General features: G+C 45.4%; 1 protein-coding gene across 3 annotated transcripts in view; it reads left to right on the plus strand.

Annotated features, from left to right (window-relative positions):
• The first annotated feature begins 3,182 nt into the window (after nucleotides 1-3,182).
• The window catches only part of dip2cb (disco-interacting protein 2 homolog Cb), a 145,275-nt gene continuing 129,440 nt past the window's right edge, over nucleotides 3,183-19,017 (plus strand). For all 3 annotated transcript variants that reach the window (XM_083693903.1, XM_083693904.1, XM_083693905.1), the window contains exon 1: nucleotides 3,183-3,414. In XM_083693903.1, coding sequence (XP_083550029.1) covers nucleotides 3,336-3,414 — 79 coding nt within the window. In that variant the 5' untranslated portion in view covers nucleotides 3,183-3,335. The remainder of the gene's footprint in view (nucleotides 3,415-19,017) is intronic.

Here is a 19,017-nt window from a genome sequence, read left to right on the forward strand (position 1 = left end):
AACATTATTTTTAGTGGGACAGTCCCACATATATCTCTCTCTATATACATATATCCATCTATATATATATATATATATATATATATATATATATATATATATATATATATATATATATATATATATATATATATATATATATAAAATATCACTGGACCACATTTTAACATATATATATATATTTTCTTTTATTTATTTATTTTTTTGTAATTGAAAGTTGTAGGTACAATACATTGGTCACAATTGTTATTTTAATCATGTGATACATAAAAATTGGGCAGAGATCATAATCAGAAATTCATCGTGCAAAAAAGAAGAGAAGAAGAAAAAAAGATGACATCTGCAGGTAGTTAACTTCAAGGTCTTCACCAGAGAGAATAAGTACACATTGAGGAAAGCAGTGATCATAAAGCAGCGTCAGGTTCAATAGTGGCCTTAAACCTTGAGTTCCTATGATTCATCAACCATTTACAATCTACCTTTGCACCTGCAGTACACACACACACACACACACACACACACTCACTCTCTCACAAGGAGTGTACATGAAGGGATGGTTTCCCAGACACAAATTAAGACTAATCCTATTAAATGCATCTTCAGTGGAGATTGACTATGAAAATGCTTTGTAGTTCAGGACAAGGCTTACCCTGAACCTGTGTCATGGAAGACCGGCCCCTGTATGTCTATGTTCTATATGAATGTTGGCCATGAGGGGGCAGTGTTCTCACAAGGACTTCTTGAAGGGTTTTCCCCATTGCCTGTATGGTGAAATTATATCAACATGGATTACCAAATCAGATGAGTGTGTGTGTGTGTGTGTCCCACTCTATTCTCTACACAGGCTGTAGGTCCTCTGTGGCTCGGTAGAGCGTGGCGCTAACAGCACTTAGGCTGTGGGTTTGATTCCCGCTGGGACCATATATACTGAAATGTATGCACTCACTGCAATGTAAGCTGCTTTGGATAAAAGCGTCAGCTAAATGGCATGTATTATAGGGCCTACATGCTCCTGTTTCTCATCATAATGCACACCTATATTTCAGTCTGTGGGCCCTTTTTACCTCAGGTACAATGAGAAGAATAGCATTACTCCCACACAGGCATGCACGCACACACACACAATCACACACATATGCACATACACACACAGACTTAATGGCTTACATTGAAATTCTATACAGTCGTGTGTGTGTGTGTGTGTGTGTGTGTGCCACCGCCACCAGCTCTGCAGGTGATGAGCTGAGAGTGTTGGGCATTTGGACCATCGTTAGAGAGGGGCCTCCGGTCCTTTTCCAGGTATCATTTCAGGTATCAGACTAAGGCTTATTATTATGGGCCCATTACTGCACACCTCTATAAGGCTTGTACAGCCCCTGGAGAATGGGCCAGGTTACATTAGCGCTCTCTCCTGAATACTAACCCAGAAAACGCCACCCCTAAGGAATGGCCTGCTCCGGTTCCCCTGCCTCCGCTGTCTACAGCCAGCCAAACAAACCTCTGATGAATGGGCGGCCGGAGGGAGACAATCGGAAGACCGGGCTCATTGTAATGGATGGAACGGAATCGGGAATGGTATCAAACACGTGTTTTGGTGCCGTTCCTCATTCCGTTCCGTACGTTACAACGAGCCCGGTCCTCTGGCTCCTCACCCCAGACCAGACAAGGCCTCCCCAGGACCAGACAGACGACAGTGTCATATTGTGCATGTGCTGTATGTCCGTGCTGCAGGAGGCTACTGTATGCCTGGAGTTGGACACATGAAGACACTATGGACCCTTTCTCAATTGTTAGAAACTCGATTCCTCGCATCTGGGCTGTCTGCTCTCTGGACCAGCTGACCAATGATGATGATGGTGGTGATGATGATGATGATGATGATGATGATGATGATAAAGATGATGCTATGATATAGCCAGAGGAATCTCTAAACCCTTGCTTCGATTCCTTCCTTCATTGCATCCTCTCCGGAGGAGATCTGTCCTCCCCTGGGAACTTCCTGGGAACTCTTCCAATGTGTTTTGAGACGGAGGCAAGGAGAGAGGACGCAAGCAATCGAGGAGAGACTTTAGAGATTAAGGCTTGGCGTTTGAGTTATTGGATGGCTTGTCACTAGGTATACATGTAGCTGAGCTCTCTCTCTCTCTCTCTCACACACACACACACACACACACACACACACACACACACACACACACACACACACACACACAAACAGCTGCCTGCAACTGTGACGAGCGGGGTTCGAATCCGGCTTCTCCCACATGGAAAACATAAGCTAAGAGTCTATCATTAGGCCAAGAGGACATCCTCAACATCTGAGGGTGAGACTTGAGTGGACATGTCTCAGGGCAGGGCTACCTCATCATGAGGGTGATTACAAACCTCAGATTCACCCCTGATAGATAGATAGATAGATAGATAGATAGATAGAGGCTACTTTGTTCCCTTGTTATCCAGTGATCGCTGAGTATCAAGGTTTTGCTCTGTGTCACGGCATGAAACCAGTCGCATTCTTATAATTGTATACATGACAAATAGATAGGACATACTATATATATAATACATTATGCACTGTAGGATATGGGATTATAAGAAAGGAAAGATGACTAAGATAAAATGACGTGTTTCATGTCGGTATTTTGGACACAATTTTGGAGATTCTTGTCACATCTTTCCAAACAATCACATCACCTGAGAGAGCTCACTGCCGTCTATAAGTGGTCTCACCTGCCGGTAATTAGTGCGTCAGTCCCGGGGAACTGACAACGGGTCAGTTCGGTGGAACTTTATTGTTTGTTTCCGCCCATGTAAGTTTACCGGTGTTCATTTCCGATGACACGAAAAGTAACAGAAATGTCCTAAAAACATGAATGCCCTTCGGAGTCGTCCAAGTCATCGCTTGATCGCCAACCGTCATTCCGCACTTGAGGAGGAGAGAGGCAGCAAAGTTCCAAAGAAGGCATTTGGCGCCCTCCACCGGGTTCGAATAACGGACTCGTGTCTCGGGCATCACGTGAATGTAACAGCACAGCGCAGCACACACACACTCACTGGAGAAACGGAGGCACCGTTGAGTATCGCTCGCAGCCGCACTGTCAGCTCTGGACTTACAGCAGCAGTACCTTTTCTTATTGCGAGGGACAACCATGGCGGGACTTGAATAAGGGGAGAGAGCGATAATCGCCGAATCACTTTTCGCATTTCTATCTTCTCTTTTAGCCCTATGCATCTTCGCTCTGCGGAGAAAGGACAGTGTTGAAAGACTGACTGGGCTTTTAGAGAGGAGAAAGAAGAGAAGACTAGAGAAGACAAGTAATTTTTTTTAAAGCAGAATGGCGGACCGTGATACGTTACCGCTTCCTTTGGAGGTGCGAGCCAGACTTGCTGAGCTGGAACTGGAGTTATCAGAGGGTAAGCTTTTAAAGATAATAACGACCATCATGACACATTGCATTTGAAAGTATTTGTGAGAAAGCGGGCGTTCCTTGCAGCAGTGAAAATGAGAAACGGTCCTGGAATTCGCAGGAGATGGAAGTAGAGCGCGCAGTGAGAGCGCAGTCCTGCCGCAAATTCATATGGAAACATATGAAGATAAATGGACACATTATATCCGATTGTCTCTAGGCTACTTTTGTATCCAACAACAGTTGACATGTTATTATCATGTAAAGCCATAGTGAAACCATGACCTTGAAACAAATTGGCCAATTTGAAGATTGCTGTCATTGTCAAATGCATCAACTGATGGCATTTTTAAATTTATTGGATTTTTGGTAGTTGAACATTGAGGAATACGCTTCATGTTTTTGTTGCGGGTTTGCTTCAAAGTGGCTTATTTATATAATGTTGGCGATTACCCTTTTTTTGTGTGTCATTTTTCCATTGAAGTGGGTTTAGCAGACAGAACCACATTGCCAACATTTGTATGTCAACTTCACCATGTTTACTGTTATGGCAAGGAGGAATGAGGCGAAACAATTAGAGCAAACAGCTGTCATTCGTATGCCACTGAATTTGACAATATGTTCTCTTTATTTCCAGTGAATGTATCACATCGCTCTACCCTGGAGTGTGACTCCGACTAGGCTATTCAAGTGTCATGTTTCGGGTGCCAGCACAGTCCTCAGCAATGTTTTTCGTCTTTCTCATGTGGAGGCGTGCGCAACTGTCCTGTTCATTTGCAGTGCTCAGCCATTTATGGCCAAAAAAAGAGTGTCGGGTCGGAATCTACTCTGAAAAACTGCGCACAAATGCCTCTGTCTTCTCCATTGCAGTTGTCGGATAATTTCAGCATCTTACTCAGAGGAAGCACACCATTGCTCAGTTTTCCAATATCCTCTGGTTTTCTTCATTAAATCCATATCAGTGTCATAAGCAGGCATCGACCTTGGAAAGAGAACAACTAAATCTGGCCCGTTGTTTTGATGACTGGAGCTATTAGCTATTAATGCTAGAAGCTACTCAGTCAGCACTTACTGTAGTGAGAGAATACTCAGATCTATTTCAAGGCCGGCTGATAAAGATCGTATTTCATACTGTATATCTCGGGCCCAGTAGTTCCCTCCGCTAACACTTTACATTAAACTTGTTACTATACCTGTGTTATAACATTGTAATAACATGTGGCTTGTTACATATAGTGGTCATTTGAGCGAGTTGTGTTATTACACGTTGTGGAAACTTAATGTAGGTGTGTTTACAATACGTTTGTTCTGAATGTAGACCCGTTTAATATGTATGAGATGATCATCATAAAAGGGAAAACTGAACTCTCAGTTCATGTGTTTTTGGAAAGTATGAGCTTGGTCCTCTATATGTTGTGAAAGTCATTGAATAATACAGAAATGTAAACACCTTTTTGAAGAAATAGGTCATGTGGCCTTGTTGTATTATGTATATGCTTAGGAGAAATCCTTAGGCTGAGCATCATGAAATGCATCGTGATTCATCTCTCAGACTGTGACCTATTTCTTAAACATCATCACCTTCGTTGGCTGGTGCTTCTGAGATCAAACGCCCTGCACGCACGCACGCACACACACGCACACACACACACACACACACACTCAGCTCATACTTCAACCTGTATTCATCAGCTTTTGATCCTACAGTAGGTGGTCGAAGTCACTGCATGGTTGCGTGGCACTGCAGAACTGATTGATTGGTGGTAATCACTGCTCTTTTAAAAGTGTATACCTCATCTCAGCTTTACACACACACACACACACACACACACACACACACACACACACACACACACAGTGTGACCTAATATGGATCAGAACCGGGACATAACATGGACGTGTGTGCCTTGTTGTGTAGTCTATCTTTGAGACCTGGCTTGGCGGTACTTTTTTTAACGACGGCTCGTCAACAAGTGTCCGGATGTAAGCTGACCTATTAAGGTGAATGTCACCGTCACCACCGCCACCAGGTCCACCAGCTGTCCCCCCTAATGCACCTTTTAGATTAACAAGTTAACCACTGATTTATAGGATGACGGTTATGGCTTTTTTAGTGTACTATTCTGTAGTTTAACACAGGCTCTATGAAGGACTCCACTGCTCAGCGAGCGTAACATAGGTCTCCGTGGTTTTTCTTGAGTTCTCAGTAGGTGATTCTGCTGCTAAGAGAAGACAGCTTCTTTATAGAAGTCCCGGGGTACGGTTACCTAGGTACGGTTACTACTATATGGTTTGTTGACTGACATTCTGGAATATGATATCCGATCGGTTGATACAGTATACTGAAGCAGACACACTTTCTGCAGTTAGAAATAACGTGTCCTGTAGTTTGATAACGTCCGCAGTTGGGAGAAGCGAGGCTCTGGTTGAAGTCACGCTAAAGGAGAACAATGTGGCCAACGAGGGTTATCTCTGCGGCTTTCGTTTAGACACTGAGAGCTCGTTACTGAACTGACCCTCTCCTCGGCCACATCTGGGCTGGATACGTTGCCTCTCAGCGAGGCCACCGCCGTCCATCTGTTGTTTTAGAGTCCAACGTTATAGGAATTGTTGATTGACTTTCTTTTCTATTTCCACTCCAGAAATAAATGCCGCTGCCTTGCCTTCCTCGTCCTCCTCCTCCTCGCTGTTCGACTGTTAATTTCACATGTTGTTGGAAACGGCCTACCATTCATTTGCGATGTCTTGTTTATTTTCTGTAGTACTGAGAAAGCGGTAAAGATAAAACCCTGCGTTTTCTTCCCTTTATTCTGCACCTGGTATATGGAAAGCCAGGCAACAATAGATGTAGTGTATTACGATTTGTTTTCAAGGAGACATCCACACAGGGAAAATGTCTCCTTCTACAGTAGTTTGATTATAGGAGTTAAGGAAAACCGTGTAAATATGGTTCTGAAAGCTTGCAAAACCTCAGAGTGGTGGTTTTGCACATAGCTACTTTGGAACGACCCAGACATCTCTATTCTTTGTCTCATTTATAGGCATCCTGAGGAGGGATGGTGAATTGATAAAACAAGGTCGTTTTTATTCAGTCTGATTCTCTAATGAGTGGTATATAGCCTCTGCTCAGTTTGACTAAGCCTCTCTCTCTCTAGCTGTTTCTTTTGTCTATCTCTCTCTCTCCCCTTCTCTCTCTCTCTCTCTCTCTCTCTCTCTCTCTCTCTCTGAATGTTTAATGAATGTGAGGCTTGGCATTTCAGACAGTCACAGTGGCAAGTGGCAGTGCTGTAATATTCACTTGCAGTAGTGCTAGACAGACTAGTGGGTGGGTGTTGAGTTAAGATGACGCCGCCCCCCCACACTCTATCCTCCAAGAGAAGGATATTGAAACAAGTTGCAGTCGACCCGACCTTTGGATGTAGATTGTGACCGGTGGGCTGCCCCTCCCGTGTTGACGTGACGATTTTTCAAACGTGCCAGTGGTTACCTAAGTCGCTAAGTGCTCGATTTCCTTATCTGACCTCATTCACCTCATACAGACATACAGGGACACACCTGTTGGCGGTGAAAGCTACTGTCTATTGGTTGCGTTCCAGATAGTTCTTGACTGTGGTAGGAAGTTGCCCCCTATACCTGTGTAGTAAAACTGTAATAACTACTTTTGTAACAACGCATGTCATCAAATGTCATCAGACGTTATTGAAACATCTGCCAGTCAGACGGCAGCTGACCTCCGAAGAGAGATTTCGCCCCCTGATCACTCCTTTAATCCAGCCTGACCCATGAACTACTGTCCTTGTCCTGCGTTCACCCATCCAGAGCTGCAGGAGCTGAACACGATGTACTTTTACATCTAACCACATTCTAAATACAGGACTTCCTTCCAAGGATGACGGGGAGTCTCTCTGGAGTTGTACAGCTCAACATTTATATTGATTTCCGCGGAGGCTGCTGAAGGTAGAAATCGGACGGCGGGTCTCATTGTAATGCAGGGCACGGACTGTAGTTCCTCATTCCATTCCATGCATGGCTGTTTTTTCCTCTTCTCTGATCTTCCCCCCTTCTCTGTATCAGAAGATGTCAACATGTTGTCTCTGTGTGTCCAGAAACCTGAAACAAAACAAAAACAACAACAAATACTTCAACGTTTCACCGTCTTGACATTTCCAGCCCTGGGATGTGTGGAGTTCTGTGCTGACGGAGACGGGAAATGAATATTGATGCAGCCTCCCCGAAGCTGCCTTCCATGTGTGCAGGCAGGAGGCTGACCCAACATGTAGCCTGTGAGCCTCTGTGCTGGTGAGCGGTTCCTGCAACCTGGAAGGTGCAGTCTATAGATACAGCAGGGGAGGCTGGTGGAGGGTAGAAATCAGAGGACGGGCGCATTGTAATACTCGTTGTTATACATGGAACGGATTGAGGAATGGTATCAGAGACGTACATTACAATGAGCCTGTCCTCCAATTTCTACCTCGACCAGCCTCCCCTGAGCTACAGGCCTTCTCTGCCTACCTTGTGCTGTTGAGAACTCCTTCATGAAGACCTGCAGTCTACCAGTTGGTCTGGGTGAATTTCTTCTTTGGAGGATAATGGAATCTAATGGAATCTAATCTAAGTCTGTCCATAGCTAAAGGTCTTCCCTACTTGGAGGGATGTGGATCTGGATGCCCTCCTTAGGCCAGTCTCCCAGTCCCAGGTGTAGCCTATTTTTGGGTTGTGAGCCTCTCTGCTGTGTGAACCTCCTGTGCGGTCTCCTCCTCCACTAGGACCTGCGGCCTGGAGCTACAGGTCTTGTCTACCTCAGTATCACACACACACACACACACACACACACACAGACGGAGATTGTGTCCAGGGAGAAGGTTTCACTTCTAAGAAAGTTAAGCCTTCCAAGAAACTGCCCTCCCCAAGGTTATGATTTCCTGGCCGCAGCTTCAGCCTACTACAAGCTTCTGCTTCATGCCCAACACGCGTCCAGAGGGACATGATGTTTTCGCCCGCTCAGAGAAACTGGAAGGGATCCATGGTTGGAAGCAGTTGTGTATAGCAGTCCCATCTGCGATTAAGCATTTGCAGATCTAATCAGGGTTTTTCATTGGTCCAGCTTGCTGTTCGTCCAATCAAATGTCAGGTTTTTGCGGGGGGGCGGGGGGGGGTTACGACATAATGGTTCTGATACGAACGGCTGCCCTCACCTAATTGGCTGAAATGAAACAGGCACACAAAAACCGAAGCATAAATATTGTAATCCTGACTCAACAATTAATTGGCCTAAATTTACGATTGTGCTGTCGTGGTAATTTTGTGTCTGCTTCATGTTTTATAACCTAGTGTATCAAGAGTTGTATTATTTATTACAGGGCCAAGGCTATGATTTTCTCTTTACTGCTTTCGGAGCTGTTTTACTGGCAGGCATTTCTGGTTAGGTATTTTCAGACAAGGGCCGTATTTCAGCTCCCAACATTTTCTTGCCAGGGTGATAGCCCACAACATGGGGTGTTTGAAATGGAGTAGTTTTGGAGACTGTTCTGAGCCAAAAGTATGGCTTTTTTTTATGACTTTCCATTTTCTCCCATTGAGCGAATGAGATTAAAGGCACTTTAAATTAAATTATAATTTTAAGTTCCATTTTAGAATGCATGATTTCCCAAGTTCACAGACTTATTCATTTTTCTAATTTTCTGTCTACTGTTAATAATTCCCTCAAGCGGAACTAAGCCCAAAACACACACACACACACACACACACACACACACACACCCCGTCCCCACTCCCCTCCCCTCTCCCACGTCATCCCCCCCAAAATAACGGAACACCTTTTGTTGTCACTCAGTAGGAGACCAATGGAGGCCAATGTTCTGTGTTCAGAGAGTGTGTGTCAGGTTCAGTGATCAGACAGTGTGTGTGTGTGTGTGTGTGTGTGTTAGGTTCAGACTGTGTGTGTGTGTGTGTGTGTGTGTTAGGGTGTTGAAGGCCAGGCACCAGGCTGAGGATAATCCTCCATCCTTTTGTTAGTTTTACTGCCACGCTGTACACCGCTAACTAAGCCGCGAGCCTGCCGGTCTCTCTAGGAAGCAGCTTGTGAATGCAGCCTAGCCTAGCCTAACTGGTGTGTGTCTGTGTGTCTGTGTGTCTGTGTGTGTGTGTGTGTGTGTGTGTGTGTGTGTGTGTGTGTGTGTGTCTGCCTGCCTGCCTGCCCAGGGCTTCTCAAGGGGGTGATGTCATCGTTGGACTGGTCAAAGGGGGGCTGTAGCAGAAAGTTGTTACTTGTGGATTGCATCATCACAGCACACACCACCGCTCACTCAGTTTCTGCCTGCTTTTTTCCCTTTCCTTTTTAGAGCCGTCTCGGCTTGCTTTGAAGGGTGTGTGTGTGTGTGTGTGTGTGCGTGTGCGTGTGTCTGTACTGTGTGTGTGTGTGTGTGTGTGTGTGTGTGTGTGTGTGTGTGTGTGAGAGAGAGAGAGTGTGCTCGTCATTTAAAGTGGGTTCTCCGGGGTGAGAGAGAGTCTCTGCTCTCCCTGCTGTGAACATAATGAAACCGATATGGAGACAGTTTTTTTTTCTTTTTTTCTAGAGAGCAACGATGGCCTTATCCAGACATTTTCAAAACATTAGAGATGACAAATATTTGCGTCCGATACAATGTTTCCTTTTTATGACTCCCATCCTGTTGTGTTTGTTATTGCAGTTAAAGGTGAGGCCTGGTAACCACCTCTCCACCCTTCCCCCTTTTAACCCAACCAACCCTACTATGATGAATATTTTCCTTTCTGCGTGTGTGCTTGTGTTTGGATCTGTCTGTGTCAGTGTGTCTGTGTGGAGAGAGAGAGAGAGAGAGAGAGGGTGTAATCTCCACGGACCTCCCAAAAGCTCAGCTGAAGCTCAGTTCATAATTACATTTTAGCCAGCTGTTGTGTCTAGGTCTCAGGAGGACAATACATACAGTTAATAGAGAAGTGTGACACAATGTCAGCCCTGACGGAGGAGTGATCACAGAGCAGCAGAGCGCGGCGCAAGCCAGCACAGGCCCTTTGTCTATCCAGACAGTAGCCGGCTGTATTAGACAATAAGGAAGTTAATCCGTTTAAATAGTCTAGCTTTATTAGATTCAGGGCAGAGGGACGAGGGACAACTGGCCCTCGCACACAACGATGGATGACTGGATCACCCCCCGTGGTCCAGTCCCCGTGGTCCGGTCCTGTCCAGGAACTTTGGATTTTTTTTTTTTTTAAATTAAGGAAAAAAATAAAAATGGCTGCCGAGCTCCACTTGTGACATCATAGTGTCAGAAGGGTCCCTGTGTGGAAAGTTTTTTCTTGCCTGGCCGAACACATTCTTCTTCTACGGAACAGTAGATCATTGTTACCTCAGAGGACGGGGATAGTCCTTTTAATATCCTCTCTCTCTCTCTCTCTCCTTCAGTTCTCGTTGTGTTTTTTTTTGTGTGAATTCTGGTTGTGTTTTGTTGTGTTGTATGAACTTCGGTTTCATTGTTATTTAGCTTTTCCTGTGAGGAAAGGGTTTGAAATCTTTCAAAGCATCAGTTGGTGCCCACATCACCCACAGTCGTACAGTTCTGCACACCAGATGGTTAATGGTTTAGATATACTGAAGGCCTAACTCAACACTTACAATGGCTCCAGTATTTTCCGTTATTAGTGTCAGGCGTGTTGGGTCCTTCCTGCTATGCTGAGTATACGGCCTACTTTTCCTCTACTGTCAAATAGCCTAATAATTGGGTAATACCACAAAGGCCTGGTCTAGAAGCGCACACACACACACACACACACACACACACTACAATGACATTTTCATCCCACATCCCACATCACATTAAGATAAAGGTAATGACACAGTGGTTGGCTCCGGGGGGAAAGTTGACAAATTCTCAATGCTAAGACCTTCTTCTTTACAGTTCCATCTGTCTCCCCTGCAGAATAAAAAACCCCTCTCTTTTGCCTTATCCTCACAATCTCTCCAAATTTCTCTCATCCTCGAAAACAATTTGTAAACCGGTTTAAGCCACTTTACAGATTAGAACAGGGCTTAAACAGCGGCTAAGTATTATGTAAAGTAACATTGTCGTAGTAAACGGGGCTGTTTATTGCTGGAACCAAAGAGGACTGGGCAGAGAATTGGGCCTCTTTTGTCTCACATCACAGTAGAGCTGTGTATGTGTGTTATAATGTGTTATAATGTGTTCACAGCGCTTTTTAAGACTTGTTATGACCATGTATGACTGCGTTATAATGTCCCATATCATCTTGCCTCGTAGAAAGTGTTACCCAGAGTTGCTGGAACTGAAGAGGAGTGACTGAGGTAGAGGTAGAAAGTTGGGCCTGTTGCTTGTCTCCCAGTACTCTCGATTAGAACAGGGCCTTAAAGGTCCAGTATATAACATTCAAGCTTTCTTAAAGCTTCCTAATGGTTGTAATGACTGTTTAATTGGCAGTGATTAGGGAACTAGATCCCTTGACAGAAATATTTAGTTTACGAATGCTGTTTTGGTCCGGAAAAAAAACACTTTCTACCAGACACTTTGTGTTTGCATGTAAACATGTTACTGGCCAGGGGTGTTCTAGGGGAGTGGACTCACCGTTGTTTTGCCTTTCTGTCTCTGGTGGCTACCTCCGAGAATCGTGCGCGCATGCAACAACACAACAGCTAATATTCGACACTGTAGGTCCATTTCGGGGGAGGGGGGGGGGGTCATATTATTATTAGGGAGGATGTTGTTTGGAACCTCATCCGCCACGGTGACCAGAGGTGTGCAGATTTCCAATAAACTCACGGTCCCTGCTCCTTTGAAAGAAGAGAGAGGGGGTTAGGCGTCAGTATTGTTCAGAAGACGTAAACAGTGCTCTGTCTCTCCGGAACCGAGGGACCGATTCTTTACCGGGCGGAACGTCGGGCCTCTTGTTCGCCTCACAGTGCTCGGGGTGATGAACGCCGCGGAGCGCCGATGGAAGCGGCTGCCAGGAAAGGCTCCCTGATAGATGAGGTGCAGCACGCAGATACGACGGCCTGCTAAATGCTTTCCATTAGGACAGAGACCACACTCGGAGAGTGGTGCGAGGGAGAGATGGAGGAGGGCTGGAGAGAGAGAGGGAGGGAGGGAGGGAAGGAGAGACACTCCTGCAAATGTGGCCATAATTGATTATGCTTTTACATTTGACTCGATAACGTCGAAGAAGCAAAAAGCAGGAAATCAACGCGCGACGTCGGCCGTTCCGAATGTAGGGGTTGAATTATCGGAGCGACGGGAGTGGGGAGATGGGCTCGGCCACCCTAATGTTGTGTTGTCCAACCAAAGTTAAAAGACCATGGGAAGCCTTACTGATGCTACGAGCTAGCAGCGCGGCTAGCGGCTAACATCTGCCCAAAGAAGTCGAGTCCAGCGAAAGCCGGGGTCCAAATGGTCTTAGAACTCTTGGCTTTGAATCGGCTTGCCCAGAGAGAGAGAGAGAGAGAGAGAGAGCTTGGCAGTGCTTCTCAGACTGGAGGCAAGGAGGGAGGGAGAGAGAGAGGGAGAGAGAGAGAGAGAGAGAGAATCTGCTTGCCCAGAGAGAGCTTGGCAGTCCTTCTCAGATGAGAGAGAGAGACTTCACTTCACTTTTTTATTTTTGTTAGGGAGTCTTGTTGCTTTTCAAAACGATATGTTACAAACCTGGTGTGACTGCCGGTAGGTTTGGCACAGTGCCAAGCGGCTCTGCCGAGTGCCGGAGGTTTCCACTTCTCCTTGGCACCTTTTAGAAAATATGGAAATAAAACTGTTGGGAGGAAAATAAATAAAAAGCCTCCTTTTAGATCCAGCGAGACTTCCTCTGAATCAACCAGGGGTTGGTCTTCTGTGGCGGTTTGGGATGAGTCTCTCTCTCTCTCTCTCTCTCTCCCCCATCTGCCTCTCTCTCACTCTCTCTCTCTCTGTCTGTCTGTCTGTCTCTCTCTCTCTCCCTCCCCCATCTGCCCCTCTCTCTCTCTCTCTCTCTCTTTCTGTCTGTCTGTCTCTCTCTCTCCCTCCCCCATCTGCCTCTCTCTCTCTCTGTCTGTCTGTCTCTGTCTCTTTCTCTTCCCTGTGATTTTCATCTCTCCGTAAACAATAAGACCAACACACTGAGGGAAACGTTCGCCACCTTCTGCTGTTGATGTGGGTCCATTACTGAAAGAGTCAGATTCGCATTTTCGTGTCATTTGCTCCGCCTCTCTGACCAGGACGCACATTTTCCCCAAATGTAATCAAAGCCAACAAGTCCAAGTTTGTTACTGGTGACGGAGTTATGAGAGCGATTGCGTAGCACACTGCACAAGGGATAGCGAGGCCTAGTTTCTGAACCATAGAAAATCGCAACGTTTTATTGAACAAACAGGAACGCAATGTGTCGAAACCTGCAGGTCAAACCAGATCTCTATCTCTCCCTCTCTCTCTCATATTCAGTGATGGGGAGGGGGGGGGGGGGAATGATTTATGTATTTAATCATCTCGACATCAGTTCTATCCCTTGTAGACCCAGTCATGCAGCAACAGGTCTTGCGCAACAGATGGGGAAACTCAAGGAGGATGGACAGGATAGAGAGAGAGAGAAAAAGAGATTGGTGTCTTTTTTTGAATTGTTGTTGTATCCACATCCAAGTGTCATTGAACAACAACACCTGATGGAGTCTATACCCCATTTTGGGCTCTGGATTGGCTTTCTCCTGAGGAGGGACTTTGACGGTGTCTGAATAGTGGTATACGGGTGAGAGGCTCTGAAGAGCTCTCGGGAACAGTAACAGACGGAGACGCCGGCCACACCAAACTATGCTATCCGTTAATTGCGGATTGCGTCAAAGGTTTCTCTTTGGGAGTCACCCGGTGATGGACAACTGAGGTGACAAGGGCCTGTCTGTGTGTCTGTTTTAATCCTTTTTTTTTCTTTTTCTTTTTTTTTTCACAGACAACAAAAGTTCGAAGGAGTTGAACTTTCCACAGTCCTTTCATCCGTTTAGCCAATTAGAAACAAGGTTTCGTATTGAGCTGCCTTGTTGCATTGTTCAGTGGCTACAGAAGGTTGTTTCCAAAGTCACGCCCAAATTCCCGCTGATCAAATCGGATAGTGATGTCATACTTTTTATCCGTTAGTCTGACTACAGAGGGCCACACTGTGAAAGTAATAGAGTGACAGAAGTCTGGGCTAGGAGGGCTACGTTGTGAATACCACAGCTTTGACCTCTACGTTGGAGGTGGGGGTGAGGTGTGTGTGTGGGGGGGGGGACCCTTGTGACACACATGGTGTTAATGTAAACTTGGTCTTCCCCCCCCCACACATGCATTCCAGCACACACGCACACACACTCACACATACATATGCATGCTCGCGTGCACGCACACACACACACACACACACACACACTAAGGTTGGTTTTAAATGGCTATGTGCTAAATGTTGAAATGATTATATAAGGGCAGCTAAGTGGGTCATGGCAATGGATGTTTTGTGGACAACCTCCTCCTTCTGACTAAAATGCTCTGAGGGAGAGAGTGTGTGTGTGTGTGTGTGTGTGTGTGTGAGAGAGAAAGTGTGTGAGCACTGGTAGAGTACAGCTAGTCAGAGAATACAAGCTGACTGCTCATTGTCACGTACATTTTAATCATTTCATAGTTTCAGGGAAATTGATTTCACTGCTTGTTCCTTTGGGAAATATATAGTAATCTTCATATCATTTCCTAAATCCAAATTTGCTAAACCAAGAACAAGAAGCTCAAATGTCCCCTCTCCTACGTAAGCGGCAGTCGTCGTAGAAATCCGAGACGCGTTGACTTTCTCTGCAGCTTCAAAGTGGGCGGAAGAGCGAGCGAACAGAGTCTTCAGTCACATGACTGTTAATCAAATGTTAATTACGTGACGTTGTACAGCCTGCCAGCTACATTAGAGCTACAGACGTGCATTGTATGAGGGAGGGCTCCCTGGTGTGTGTGTGTGTGTGTGTGTGTGTGTGTGTGTGTGTGTGTGTGTGTGTGTGTGTGTGTGTGTGTGTGTGTGTGTGTGTGTGTGTGTGTGTGTGTGTGTGTGTGTGTGTGTGTGTGTGTGTGAGATCTCCCAGTGACTGAGGGGGCTGTCTGGTATGAGTAAGCACGTGAGATCACATGCACCGCAGGCCATTAGCCACATTAGCTAGATCAGCTACATGCGCTACATTAGCATTATGCATCTCATTCACCGCGAATGACATCAAACCACCGTAACCCCAGACGCCGTCGACTCAAGTCCCGCCACGAGATCTGTAGAACACATCGACACATTATACTGGAACCGTTGAGTTTCGCTATAGTCTTTCAGAAAGTCAAGTCTTGTGTGACCAGACACATTACTCATTGTAGCTTAGCATCATCTGAGACAATCCACTAGTCCCTGTTATCTGACATATCTACCAGCTTGGCTCTGGGGCTGAAAGGAGACCTGGGGGGGGGGGGGGGGAGGAGGGTAGTACTGTGGCTCTGTTGTGGTATCCGTGTTGCTCATACTCTATATCACACACACTGATCTAGATAACGCCTCCTCTCACTGGCGACGGAGGATATTAGGAGGCTGTTGAACTTGGCTCCAGGTGTATCTCACAGACAAAACAATCCCAGGCCGGAGATTGTGTGAGTGAGTGCTCTAGTGTGTGTGTGTGTGTGTGTGTGTGTGTGTGTGTGTGTGTGTGTACACACTGGCGCCTGCTCTCTATGACCAGTGGTTCCCTCACCCACCTCGGCCTCTGCTCACACAGATACGTGTGACACCAGATCTTGTGTTTTTGTCAGTTGTCGCTCTACTTGTTTTAACACGTCCAAACCGTCGGACTGGCCCTTGTGAATACACACACACACACACACACACACACACACACACACTCGCACACTCAGCACCAACCCAGAGAGTAGGGAGATGCCAATCTGGATCCCCCTTCACATATCCCTCCCCTCCCTCCCTCCCTCCCTCCCTCCCTCCCTCCCCCCCTCTCTGGGAGCAGTGAAACCCGAGGAGACTGATCTCAGGGTTAAGAGTGTGTTCACTGGACTGTGTTAGAATGAGTGTGGGAATCTTGAGTCAGTGAGGTAGGGGGGACCTTCACTTGACTCAGGGCCAGATACGAGCGCAGACGCAGACGAGTGTAAATACATCATAGCATGTGTTCTAGTACACAGATGGAGTAGTGTGTAAGTACATGTGTGTTCTAGTACACAGATGGAGTAGTGTGTAAGTACATGTATGTTGTAGTACACAGATGGAGTAGTGTGTAAGTACATGTATGTTCTAGTACACAGATGGAGTAGTGTGTAAGTACATGTATATTCTAGTACACAGATGGAGTAGTGTGTAAGTACATATGCACCCACCAGAGGTATCTGGGTAAGTACAGGACATGCTGTACTGGGAGATGACAGGATTAGCGAGAGAGGAGGAGGTTACACACGCCAGCACATGGGACGGGAGGGAACAATACATGTAGGGAACACACACACACACACACACACACACACACACACACACACACACACCACAGGTTGGTGTGTTTAGGCGTTTGGAGCAAGGGAGGCCGGGCTCATTGTAATGCAATGGAACGGAAAGAGGAATGCTATCAAACATAACGTGAGCCCGTCCTCCGATTTCTACCTTCACCAGCCTCCCCCGAGTTCCATCACAGCTACTGTCGGTGAGTGGGTGGGGGAGATGACCCCTCTACCCGCATAGAATGGATGAATCAAATCGAATGAAGTCAATACTTTATTTATACAGCACATTTCATACACCAATGCACAATATAATGCACTTTACGGGGATACAATACCATGTTTTATTGTTGAGTCTGCAGAAAGCACTGCACCAGGAGATTCAGCATAAGGGCTCTTTGTGATATATGCAGAGAAACTGTATAATGTTCTCCACTGCTCTAATCTCTCTTTACTCTCTCTTACTCTGTGTGTGTGTGTGTGTGTGTGTGTGTGTGTGTGTGTGTGTGTGTGTGTGTGTGTGTGTGTGTGTGTGTGTGTGTGTGTGTGTGTGTGTGTGACAGTGAGAGTGTATGCACGTACAGTGCCTGTAGAAAGTCATCATATCCTGTGAAATCTTTACCTTTTGTCACATTACACTCTGGAAATTAAAATAAATCAAATGTAACTTTTTTGAGCTATATGTACACATTATAACCCTCATCATCAAAGTGAAAATAAAAATTAAAAAAAATTCTGGACAATTATTAAAAATTAATTAGTGAAATACCTGGTTTGGTTAAGTGATCAGCTCCTTAGAGTATACCATTATAAACTTGCTCAGGTGCAACCAATCAACTTCCAGATCAAACACCAGTTGTAGTGGTTTTGATTACTTCAGAATGAAACCAGCTGTTTCCTGAGGATTCCACTACTAGAAGTGCATGGTTCTGCAAAGAATTCACCATGGTTGGAAAAGTACTTTCAAAAGGCCTCCGGGATAAAGTTGTAGGAAGGCACAAGTTAGGTGAAGGCTACAAAAATATTTCGAAGGCTTTAGCTATCCCTCTGAGTACCGTTCAGAGCATCATTAAGAAGTGGAAGGCGTATGGCACCACCAACACCTTGCCTAGATCAGGCCGTCCGTCCAAACTGGATGACCAACCCTGTTGTTTTTTAATTTTTTCTAAATTTTCAGAACTGTCGCCTTTTTTTTCATTAGTTTGATGCTAAATTTGTACATAAAGCTGCAAAAAGTTGTTTTTTTAATGGGTTTTGATTTCAGGCTGTACGACAAATATAGTAACTATTTCAAAAGGGTATGATGACTTTCTATAGGCACTGTATGTGTGTTACTTATGTTGATACAGTCTCTCTGCAGTAAGCCTCTACCCTGACGAAACTATTATGGGGTTCCGTTTTGGTGCTGTAGAGTTCCGTCGTCATGGGAACCGTGTCGTTTTCCAGTTTTCATCTTATTACCTACTGTAAACGGGAGCTTAGCACGGAAACGAAAACATTCGGCTCGTTCGAGTGTGTGTGACTGTATTTTGCTTTCACTCAAAAGTGTTCACCCCCCAGAGGGAGTGTGTGGCATAGGATGAATTAAATCATTCCTATGCTTCTTGACATTTAAATGAAAGTTTTATGATGTTTATATAAGTTAGCTTCTCGCAGTGAGAGGTTGAACACTTAGACCGCAGCACCTTTTCAAAGACTAATGACATTTTTTTGGTCATTTGTGAGCATAATTTGGTGATAGAAAGATTCCAATGCAATTAACAGTTTGGTTCAGATGTCTTTAATCTTAATGACAACAGGGGTAAGCTGAGAAAAAAAAAAAAAGCATCAGTTTTTTGGTCTTTGATGAGTCATTAATCTACAGTCTGGGCTTGATTTTCTCACACAACCCAATTAGCTATTCATCATTTCACAGTGCATGGAACTTCAGGGAACCATACGCCCGCAAGCACACACACACACACACACACACACACACAATCTCTCTCTCTCTCCTCCCCTCTCTCTCTGGGGCCTTCTCCATGGAGGACAGTAAGGTCGTCACATCTCCAATATCCCTCTTTCTTTCCCGCTTTTTTCTTCCCTCTTTTTCTAAAGGACTGAGTGCTCCTCTCAACCCTCTCTGCCCTCCTTTT

Source organism: Argentina silus, assembly GCF_951799395.1.
Source record: "Argentina silus genome assembly, chromosome: 22".
In the NCBI taxonomy this organism is placed as follows: Eukaryota; Metazoa; Chordata; class Actinopteri; order Argentiniformes; family Argentinidae; genus Argentina; species Argentina silus.